Below are 12,387 nucleotides of genomic sequence, written 5' to 3' on the forward strand. Positions count from 1 at the left end.
ACAATTCAACAATATACTCGAAGACTTCAATACTTCAATATACTTCACTTTCAATAATGGACAAAACAACTAGGTTGAAAATCAATAAGGAACTAGAAGACATGAACAAGACTAAAAGCAGAGCAGACCTAACAAATTATACAACACTCCACCCAAGAAGAATAGAATATACATTCTTTTCAAGTGAACATGGAATATTCTCCAGGACAGACTTCAGGTAAAATTTTAAGCTAGAAGTAAAGAAGGAAAACTTATGCTAAGACATAAAACCAACTTCAATAATTCACTTAAAAGGTTAGAAAAAATACAAAATAGGTTCTCCAATCACAATGGAATGAAATTAGAAACAGTAAGAAATTTTGGAAACTCATAATAAGTGGAAATTAAACAAATCACTCCTAAATAACCAATGAGTCAAAGAAGAAATAAACATGTATGGGTAGAAGCTAAAGCATAAGTTAGAGGAAAATTTATAACTGCAAATGCCTATATTGAGAAAGAAGGAGGATCTCAAATCAATAAACTAACCTACTACCTTAAGATACTAGAAAAGAGAGCAAACTAAAAGCAAACAGAAGAAATACTAAGAACTTGGGAAGGAAGGTATTAATGAAATAGACATAAAAAAATAGAGAAAAATCAATGAAACAGAAGCCAGTTCTTTGAAAAAAAATCAACAAAATTGATTCAGCTCAACTGTCCAAGAAAAAGAGAAGACTCAAATTACTATGTAAGAAATTAAAAAGGGACATCACTGTTGATCTTAGAAAAATAAAAAGGAATTAAAGGAATTATTGGGACCAACTGCTTGCCAATCAATTAGGTAATCTAGATGAAAAAAGATTCTAATAGATACCAACAAGCAAAACTAATCAAAGAAACAGACAATCTAAATAGACCTGTAAGAAGTAAAGACAATTAATTGGTAATCAAAACACTATCCACAAAGAAAATCACAGGTCCAGCAGGCTTTACCACTGAATTCTACCAAACATTTAAAGAATAAACACCACTTCTTCATAAAAATAGAAGAGGAGGGAACATTTCCCACCTCATTCTTCAAAGCCAATATTATCCTGACACCAACACTAGAAAAACAAAAACAAAAACCACTACCGACCAATATCTCTTATGACTATGGACACAAAAATCCTCACCAAAACAGTAGCAAACCAAACCCACACAATGGGATATTATTCAGTCATAAAAAGGAATGCAGTTCTGATACATGGTATGGCATGAGGGGACCCTGCAAACATGCTAAGTAAAAGAGGCCAGTCACAAAAGACCACTAATTAAATTTCATTTATATTTCATTAGAATAGGCTATGCTCTAAAGACATAAAGTAGATCAGGGTCACTTTGGGCTGGGGGAAAAAAGGGATCAGGTGCAGTATGGTAGCTGGTATTTTTTTCTGGAGAGAGGAGTGGTAGTGGTAATGAAAATGTTGTAGTATGTGCCATAGTGAGATAGCTGCACCTATCTGTAAACATGCTAAAACCACTGACTTACATACTTTAACTGGCTGAATTGTATGTGAATTATCTATCAATAAATCTGCTTTTAAATAACTTGTTTTTTCTCATGAGAGCCTTAGCAATCCCTCATAATCACCTCAAGCTCTCCATCTTCATTTAGAATGTTTCTTTATAAAATATCTCTATAGTCCTTACAAGAGGATAATTGGCCAAAACCATGCACGAGAAAAACACATCCAGACTCTGAAGTTAGAGATCTGGAAGTTCTCCGTGCTTCTGTTTTCTCCATCACCTCCACATTCTGATTAGGCACCATGTGCTGGAGATGTATGGCCTCTAAGGTCTTTTGACAGCCTTTTCAGCACCTTGGAGCCACAGACACATGCACTCTAATCCCCACCACTAGATGAGACAGCTCTTGGCAAAACTGCCAGTGACCTCCACGTTGCCAAACTCAGTGATGATGTAACATATGGTTTCATTCGGATGAAATGATGTAACATATGGAAAGCTGCCAGTAGTATGTGACTGACACAAAGCAAGGCATTCAATAATCAGTGTCACTGTCAACTCCTTCTTCTAACCCCACCACCACTAGGCCTAGATCAAGCCTTCTTCTCCCTTGCTTGGATGACTCCATCAGCCCCTTCTCAACTGCTCTGCTAACCTCTAGTTTTGCTCAAGTCCATCTTCCATTAAGCTCTCAAAGTGACTTATTTGCTCCTGAGAATATGACAGCGCTATTTCCTAGTTGGAAACATGTCAGTGGCCCACTGTGTTTTACACACACTTAAGTCCTAATTCTTTGATAGGATATATATGGCACATGACATGGGCCCTGCCCATGCTTATCTTTTACCTTACTCTCCAGCAACAGTACCTGCTTTATAAAATCCCCCAAATATACCACAGTGTTTCTTAACTTCATTCCTCTGTTCACCTAACATCTCCTTCCATTTTCCAGATTGCCTATTTGACTTCTCTTTTTTAAAAATTTCCCTCCCTAGTGACTCAATTTCAAAGTTATCATTTTGGGGGAAGTCTTTCCAAACTTTCCATGTAGACAGCAGTTCTTACATTTTAAAAGCATCAGAATTCCCTGAACAGTTTGTTCAGATTGCTGGGTCCCATCTTCAAGAGGTTCTAATTTATTAAATCTGGTGTGGGACCTGAGAATTTGCATTCGCAACAAATTCCCATGTGATCAAGACCCAGAGAACTACTGCCTAATGCCACCTCTCTCACTATACTCACCACGCTGCATTCTCATTTCCTGATTATATATCTATCCTGTGAACAACCTGAAGATAGGGGACACAAAACCTTATTGATAACCACAGACCCCATGTGAAGTTATGCAGACCATTCCATAAATGTACTCCTCCCTTCCCAATTACCCCAATTTCACCAATAGTTGCACTGCTTCCCCAATCACTGAAGGCTTACTATCCAGGAGCCATCCCAGTTTCTCTCTCTCTCTCAAATGCAGAAAGTCACTAAGTCCTGCTGATTGATGTTAGGCCAATTCTCTCACCTCTGAGCCTCCCTATTCATGCTCACTACCACCATCTGACTCTACTGGTTTCCTAGTGTTCACTTTGTACTTATTTCAAATAATGTCCTGAATCTTCCTAAATATTCTGATTATCACCTCAATTCAATTTCCAATGAAGTCCCCCCAGTAGTCAGCTGTTTCCAGTTCTGTATGACGGTCCGTTTACCCACCTGCTTCAAGTCTGCAAGCTCACTGAACACAGCTGCCTTGTCCCAGCGCAACAGGAGCTCTGCTTACTGAGCCACGTTAAATCTACAGGCCAAACGTCAGCTTGGTTCTGCCTGCATCACCGCTCATTACCTGTCCTCTTGCAGGTATTCTTCTCTTGTTCAAATGCCTAATGCCAAGCACATGCACCTATATTTTGTTGACCAAATGGCCACAGCAGTCACACTTACCAACTGAAAGTGCACAGCTTGCCGCCAGAGGCACGGCAGCATCTACCCACCAGCCGACCACACCGGCCAACCCTGCTGGGCTGCGTGCAGCTTTACCTTCATCTGCGCCAGCTGCTGCTGCTGCTGCTGCTGCTGCAGCCTTCGCAGGGCCTCCTGCTGCTGCTGCCGCTGCCGCAGCAACTCCTTCTGCCGCTGCAGGTCCAGCTCCTTGCGTTTCCGCTCCTCCTCCTCCAGCCGGTGCCTGGCGGCCTCCTCTTCCATCCGCAGCCGGTTCTCCTCTAATCGACGTTGGGCTTCTTCTTCTTCCCGGGCCCATTTTGCAGCCTCCTCTTCCTTCCCAGAATGAAAAAGAAAATTTAATTGTGCTAAAAAAAAAATCTCAATCACTTTTGAAGGCTTCTGTCAAAAATATAAGTGACAGCATAAATTTTGTTTATGCTGACATAATAGTAAGTTTTCCTTTAAAAACATTTATAGTAGCTGCAAAGGCCTGGCATGCTTATGACATTTTAATTTATTTGCTAATTTCTACACAAAAGAAATGTCACTTTGAACATTTGTGATAAGTGCCAATTTCTAAGAGGTCACCACTAACTGCAGGAACGTCTCCTGGGAACTGCTCCAACACTGAGTAACGGCTAGCTTTTCAGGGTGTTGAGTGCAAAGAGCTGCCAGGACTTTGCAAGGATATTGATTCCCAGGAAAGCCACAGCCAGTTCGAGAACCAAAGCAACTTTACAAAGTCACCATCTCACCCCTTGAGGCCTTCACTACATCTGTCCTCAACCCATTCACCATCCCTTTGCTATTTTTCCCCACACTGTGGCTTATTTTCCTTCTGCTTGCCTCCCTCAAAAACATTCCTATATGTCCTCTGGAGCGTCCTCACCTTCCTTCACGGAGTCTGTTTATGCATCTGCAATGCTGACAGCACTTTTTAACTGACAGCGCATTTCCCTTCATTCTCCAGAACTCAAGGCAGATGTCAGCTATACTGTGAGGACTTTCCTGGCCTTTAGGAGATACAACTCCCTCTTCTGCCTTTTCACTGTGTCCAACTATACCACGTCCTTCTCTATTTGCTCCTAGCCCACCTGTAGGAGAACTATTTCTACCTACCTAACAGCCACTCTTTTTAGACCTCTTCCTTGCAGACAGAGCCTCCTGTCACAATAGAGGTCTAAAATGCCAGATTTTTCTTTTCAAGCTTCCACTGTAACTAGGGGCACCCATGTCATCCATTTCAGGCCAAAGGAATGTCCCTGGGAGGCTTCTAGAAAAGATATTCTTCTAAGCCAAATGGAAAGAAGCATGAGAGAAGGGCCACTCCCTTTTTGGATGTAGCTTATATAATAGTATGCAAAACTACACATGAGGTAAAAAGTCTGAACTCAGAAGTCAACACACCAAGAAACAGTAGAACAGAAGAATGCAAAGGACCTGCACTTTAATGCTATCATTGAATCACCAAAGTCATATGCAACTGCCTTATCTCCTTGATACATGAGGCAATAATGGTATCTATAGTTTCAGCCCCTTCTAGGTGAGTATTTTCATTTTACAACTGAAAGTATTCTAACTATGGCATTTTTTTTCTTGTATAATCATCACCCACATATTCTTCAAGTTTCTTAAGGACAGAAAAAAAAATGTTTTAAGTTTTGTACTCCACCAGGAAACAAGCACAACGGGCACATGTACATTAACTAATTATGTTAAATGTTGAATGAATCAACACAGCCTAACCTTGAAGCTATGTACTTGTAGTAGTATTTAGGTTTCTCAAAGTAGTATTTAGGTTGCCAAAGCAGGTAATCTCCAACTTCAAGTCAATCTAATTAACAAAAAAAATCTACATCTGAGTGTGGACTGCATGTAGTGACTACCAGCCAAAGGGGCTGGTAAGGCAGGAAAAGAGTAACTTTACAGTGGAGAAAGCTGACAAGCACTGCAGCCAGGAGATCAAGGTCACATCACCCATCATAAATGATGTTGATAATATGTACCCCTTGATATAAGGTAATGAAAATGGTACTTTGCCTCTATGATATTCTTTCCAAATACCCATAACTCCAGTCTAATGAGAAAAACTCCAGATTGCAACAGAGAGTTACCCTACAATACACTGGCCAGTATCCCATAAAACTGTTAGTCACTAAAAAAAGTTAAGTCTGAGAAAATGCTGCAGCCAAGAATAAGCTAAGAAGACATGACAACTAAATGCAGTACTCTGGATGGGATCCACAAACAGAAAAAGGACATCAGGGGAAAAAATAAGTATATATGTATAAACTACGGACTTCAGTTAATAATGATGCATCAGTATTGGTTTACTGTGGCAAAGCACAATACTGATTTAAGATAGTAGGACAGAGTGCATTATCATCCTAACTTTTCTGAAAATCTAGTATTGTTCTAAAAATAAAGTCTGATAATAGAAAATCTGTGTTATAAACTTTAAAATGAAATGATTGCAAGGAGTTTTGGCTGCCTGTAGTGGCAGAACAGCATGATTGTGGTGACTGCTGCAGACCTTGTGACTACATAAACAGCACTGAACTGTGCACATTAAAGAAGTAAATTGGGAAGCATCCTGAGGCACAATGGTGTAAACCTGCAGATCTCACACTGGTTTCTTAAGAAATTCTTCAAATTTCTCTTTGGTGTTTTGGTTTTTTGTTTGTTTTGGTTCTTTGAGATTATTGTTCAGCTTTTATAATTACATGGGACAATTACTACAAAAATAGTAAGAGTCAGTTAGGTCTCTTTTGGTAATTTTTAGCAACATGAAAAAGTTTTAGAGAGGCTAATATCTGAATACTAAATCACTAATTCCTAGCTTCAAAGAAGCAATGAGAAGGGCAAACCATCTGGTCACCTGCTTGCGCAGCAATTCTTCCTGCTTCCGCCGTTCTTCCTCTTCTCTTCTCCTTTCCTCCAGTCTTCTAAGGGCTTCCTCCTGCTGCTGTCTTTCTTCCTCTTCTCGCTGTCGCCTCAATGCAATTTCCTGCTCCCTCTGGCGTCGCAAAGCCTCTTCCTAAATTCAAAATAGATGAGGGTGTAGAAACAAATGCTGCAAGGATGTGAAGAAAGAGAAACCCTCCTACACTGCTGGTAGGAATGTAAATTAGTTCAACCATTGTGGAAAGCAATATGGAGGTTCCTCAAAAAACTAAAAATAGAAATACCATTTGACCCAGGAATTCCACTCCTAGGAATTTACCCAAAGAAAACAAGAACACAGATACAAAAAGACATGCACTCCTATGCTTCTTGCAGCACTATTTACAATAGCAAAGACATGGAAGCAACCTAAGTGTCCATCAGTAGATGAATGGATAAAGAACATATGGTACATAATGGAATATTATTCAGCCATAAGAAGATAACCACTTGAAACAACATGGATGGAGTTAGAAGCAGAGGGTATTATACTCAGTGAAATAAGCCAGGCAGAGAAAGGCACGTACAAATGATTTCACTCATCTGTGGAGCATAACAACCAAGCAAAAACTGAAGGAACAAATAGCAGACTCACTGAACCCAAGAATGGACTAGTGGTTACCAAAGAGAAAGGGGTTGGAGGGGGAGGGTGGGTGGGAAGGGAGGGATAAGGAGATTAAGGGGTATTATGATTTAGCACACATAATGTGGGGTTGGGGGGTGCACAAGGTAGGCAGAGAAGTTACTCTATAGCATCTTACTATGCTGATGGACAATGACTGTAATGGGTTATGTGGTGGGGACTTGATAATAGAGGGGAATGTAGTAAAAGCAATGTTGCTCATGTAAAACCTGAGCATAAGATTGTATATTAGTGATACCTTAATAAATACATATAAATAAATAATAAACAAACAAATAAATACATAAGAGGGGGAGGGGAAGGAAGGGAAGAGAAGGGAGGGAAGGTGAGGGGAGGGAGGGAAGGGAAGACTCACTTCCGCCCATGGACACATCAAGGCTACAAGTACACAGAGCAACTAACTCTCTCTGAGAATGACCTGAAGACTAGCAGAACACTGGCTCCACAGTTGAAGGTATAAAGAAAAAACCACACTGAGAAGGGTAGGAGGAGCAGAGACATGGTCTGGTCAGGTAACAAACTTCCAGCGCTGTGTCGCACAAACAGGAGAGATGTCACAGACCCAGAGGTCCTCCCTGGGGAGCAAAGGGGTTCAAGCCCTACACTGGACAACCCCCTTCCATTCCTCCCCACCCTCAGGGACCTGTGCCTGGAAGACAAGGCCCCATAATATCTGGCTTTGAAAATGAGCAGGGCTCAACTCGGGAAGCTTTGAAAATCAGTGGGGCTTCAATCTGGGAGAGCCAGAGGACTAGAGGAAACCGAGGCTCCATACTTAAAAGGGCCCCCACACAATCTCACTTGCTCTAACACCCAGCATAGAAGCAGCAGTTTGAAAAGCATCTGGAGTATACTTGAAGATTTATAGACTAATTTTAGCATGTGCTGGAGGTGCAGGGATCTATAGAATCTGAAGCACTGGCAGATGCCATTTTTCTTGACCTTCAGCCCCTTGGCCTGAAGCTGGCAGGCACCAGTTATGAAACTCCATCTACCTTGCTAGCATTGCTCACCCTGCCCTGGTGCTCCCTGGCCCACCCTATCCAATCTGCCCATCACAGCAGGTGCCTTTTCGAAGTGGCGCCTGCCCTGTGACACCCAGCAGATAGATTAAACCATGAACAGCAACAAAAGCAGCTAAGCAGCTACCAACTTGCTACCCTCAACAGGCAGCCCTGGCTGGGACTAGCACCCCTCTCCAATGTGGCTCCTGGCCCAGGGTCAGTCCCACCCTCCAGGGTACCTGCAGTTGTTATGGCTGGGCACCCCAGCCAGCAGCAGCAGGGACCAACTCTGCCCACCAGCACACCTGCAACAGTCACGCTCAGCCCCAGCAGGACAGCACATGCAGCACACAGAGGGCACCCAGGGAGCACCTGATTCTGGTGAACAGAGGGTATTGTGCTACTGGGCCTTACAAAACATCATCTACCTAAAGCCACTACCTTCAAAGACCAGGAGACATAGCTGACCTACCTAATAACAGAAACAAACATGAGAGAAGACAAAATAAGGAGACAGAGGAATATGTTCCAAATGAGAGAACAAGACAAAAACTCAGAAGAACTAAGCAAAAAGGAGATAAGCAATCTACTTGATAAAAGAGTTCAAAAGTAATGGTTATAAAAATGATCACCGAAGTTGTGAGTGGAGGAACTCAGAACTTCAACAGAGATAGAAAAAAATATAAAAAAGACCAATCAGAGCTAAATACAGTAATTGAAATAAAAAAACACTAGAGAGAATCAACAGTAGACTCGAGGATGCAAAACATGTCAGCAATCTGGAAGACAGGGTAGTGGAAACCATCCAAGTTAAACAGCAAAAAGAAAAAGAAGTTTTTCAAAAATGAGGCTTAAAGGGACTGATGAGACAACATAAAGTTTTACTAACATTTGTATTAGAGGGGTCCCAGAAGAGAGAGAGAAAGGGACAGAAAACTTGAAAAAGTAACCAAAAATACCCCTAAACTGAATAAGAAAACAGACATCCAGTTTCAGGAAGCACAGAAAACCTGAACAAAATAAAATGAACCCAAAGAGGTCCACACCAAGACACACACTAATTACAGGTAAAGAGACTTTTAAAAGCAGCAAGAGAAAAGCATCTAGTTATGTACAAAGGAACACCCAGAAGGCTATCAGCTGATTTTTCAGAAGAAACTGCAGGCCAGAATGGATGATGTATTTAAAGTGCTGAAAGACAATGAACTAAAACCAAGAATACTCTACTGAGCAAGGTTATCATTCAGATTTGAAGGAGGTAAAGAGTTTTGCACACAAACAAAAGTTAAAGGAGTTCATCACCAATACCTTGTCCAATAAGAAATGTCACAACTTCATTAAACAGAAAAGAAAAGGCATTAACTAGAAATAAGGAAACTATAAAAACGAAAAATATTTCATGGGTAAAAGCAAGCATATAGTAAAGATAGCAGACTGATCACTTATAAAGCTACTATGAAGGTTAAAAGACAAAGTAGTAAAATCAGTTACAGCTACAATAACTAGTTAAGGGACATAAAATATGTAAAATAGGATAACATACACATAAAACATAGGGTAGGGAGTAAAAATGTATACTGCTTTTAGAACGTGTTCAAACTAAAGCAACCATCAACTTAAAACAGACTACTATATACACTGGGTGCTGTATATGAACCTAATGGTAACCACAAACCAAAACTGTTACACAGAAAAAATAAATAAAAAGAAAGGAATCCACCGTAATGCTAAATAATCAAATTACAAGACAACAAGAAAGAACAGAGAAGACCAACCCAAGAGCAATGAACAAAATGGTAATAAGTACATACTTATCAATAATTACTTCAAATGCAAATGGATCAAATGCTCCAATCAAAAGACACAGGGTGAATGAATGGGTAGAAAAACAAGACCCATCTATATGCTGCCTACAAGGCACACACTTCACACTTAAATACACGTACAGATTGAATGTGAAGGCACTAGAAAAAGACATTTCATGTAAATGGAAACAAAAAGGCTGGGGTAGCAATACTTAGATCAGACAAAATTAACTTTAAAACAAAGTAACAGAACAGGACATTATATAATAAAAAAGAGATCAGTCCAGAAAGAGGATGTAGTAATTGTAAATACCTATGCATGCAACACAGAAGCACCTAAATATATAAAGCAAAAATCAGCAAACATAAAGGGAGAAACTGACAGTAAAGGGAACTTTAACATCCCACTTTCACCAACATACAGATCATCCAGAGAGAAAATCAATAAGGAGAGAGTGTCTCTGAATGATAAATTATACCAGATGTACTTAAGAGGTAAACACAAAAGATTCCATCCCCAAACAGCACAATACTCATTCTTTCAAGGGTTCATTAAACATTCTCTAGGATACATCACACATTAGGCCACAAAACAAGTCTCAATAAATTTAAGAAGACTGAAATCATATCAAGCATCTTTTCTGACCACAATGGTATTATGAAACTAAATCTCAATTACAAAAATAAAAATGCAAACACAAATACAGAGACTAAGCATCCAATGGGTAAACTTTAAAGAAACAGAAGAGAAAATTTAAAAAATACCTTGAAATAAATGGAATTGGAAACACAACATTCCAAAATCTCTAAGACAAAGCAGAAGCAGTTTTAAGTAGGAAGTTTGTAGTGCTACAGGCCTACCTACCTCAAGAAACATGAGAAGTCTCAAATAATCTAACCTTACACCAAAAGGAAATAGAAGCCCAAAGTTAGAAGGAAGGAAATAATAAAGATTAAAGTAGAAACACATGGAAGAAACTAAAAAAAAACAATACAAAACATCAGTGAAACTCAGCTGCCTGAAAAGATAAAACTGATAAGCCATTAGCCAGACTCATCAAGAAAGAGGACTTAAATGAATAAAATCAGAAATGAAAGTTACAACCAACCAACACCACAGATTAGAGAATACCACACAAACATAAGGAAACACTACAAAAAATTATACATTAACAAACTGAACAACCTAGAAGAAATGGGTAAATTCCTAAAAACATACAATTTTCTAAGACTCATTAGGAAGAAATAGAAAACTGAACAGATTATTAGTAATATCAACTGAATCAGTAAAAAATTCTCCACAAACAAAAGTAGTCTCGGACCAAATGGCTTCAAAGGTGAATTCTACCAAATTAAGGAAGAGTTAATAACTATCCTCAATCTAGTCCAAAAAATCTGTAAAGGAACACTTCCAAATTTATTCTATGAGGCCAGCATTACTGATATCAAAACCCAACAAAGACACTATAAAAAGTAACATTACAGACAAATATCCCTGAAGAACACTGATACAAAATTCCTCAGCAAAGTATTAGTAAACTGAATCCAACAATATTTTGAAAGGATCTTTCACCACAATCAAGGGGGATTTATTCCAGCTATGCAGTGATGGCTTAATATCTGCAAATCTATCTGTGATACAACAAAAGGAAGATTAGAGTCATCTCATCTCAACAGATGCAAAAAAATATTTGACAAAATTCAATAGGCAGTCATGATAAAAACTCTCAACAAAGTGGGCAAAGAGGGAACATACCTTAACATAATAAATGCCACAAATGAGAAACCTAAAGCTAACATTAAAATCAACAGTGAAAAACTGAAAGCTTTTCCTCTTAAATCAGGAACAAGACACGGATATCCACTCTTAGCACTTTTGTTCAACATAGTACTGGAAGTCCCAGACACAGCAATCAAACAAGAAAAATAAAAGGCAACTTTTATTTAAAAGAAATCTGTTGCACAAATTAGCAGAAAGAGAAATTAAGAAAATAATCCCATTCACAATTGCATTTAAAAGAATAAGATACCTTGGAATAAATTTAACCAAGGAGTTGAAGAACTCTGATACTGAGAAAGAAACTGAAGATGACACAAATAAATGGGAAGATACACCATGATCATGGACTGAGAGAATACTGTTAAAATGTCCGTACTGCCCAAAGCTATCTACATATTTAACACAATCCCTATCAAAATAACAGTAACATTTTTAACAGAAATAGAATAAATAATCCTAAAACTTATATGGAATCACAAAAGACCCCAAATAGCCAATCTTGAGAATAAATAACAAAGCAGGAGGAATCACACTCCCAAGTGTCAAACTATACTACAAAGTACAGTAACCAAAACAGTATGGATTGGCACAAAAATAGATACATAGATCAACGGAACAGAACAGAGAACCCAGAAATAAATCTACAGTTATATGGTCAATTAATCTACAAAAAGGAGGGCAGAGACACAACGGGGAAGAGACAGTCTCTTCAACAAATGGTAGTGGGAAAACTAAGAGCTACATGCAAAAGAATGAAACTGGACCACTTTCTTACACTAA

The 12,387-nt window shown here is 39.2% G+C and overlaps 1 protein-coding gene across 7 annotated transcripts in view; it reads right to left on the reverse strand.

Moving 5' to 3' along the window:
• Positions 1-12,387, reverse strand: part of GIGYF2 (GRB10 interacting GYF protein 2) — a 123,981-nt gene that overhangs the window by 19,708 nt on the left and 91,886 nt on the right. For all 7 annotated transcript variants that reach the window (XR_012123458.1, XM_073217977.1, XM_073217976.1 and 4 more), the window contains exons 21-22: positions 6,311-6,469; positions 3,529-3,765 (exon numbers count right to left, since the gene is read on the reverse strand). Coding sequence is in view for 6 of the 7 variants with exons in the window: in XM_073217977.1 (XP_073074078.1) it covers positions 3,529-3,765; positions 6,311-6,469 (396 nt within the window). In the remaining variant the exon portion in view is untranslated. The remainder of the gene's footprint in view (positions 1-3,528; positions 3,766-6,310; positions 6,470-12,387) is intronic.

Source organism: Manis javanica, chromosome 12 (assembly GCF_040802235.1).
Source record: "Manis javanica isolate MJ-LG chromosome 12, MJ_LKY, whole genome shotgun sequence".
In the NCBI taxonomy this organism is placed as follows: domain Eukaryota; kingdom Metazoa; phylum Chordata; class Mammalia; order Pholidota; family Manidae; genus Manis; species Manis javanica.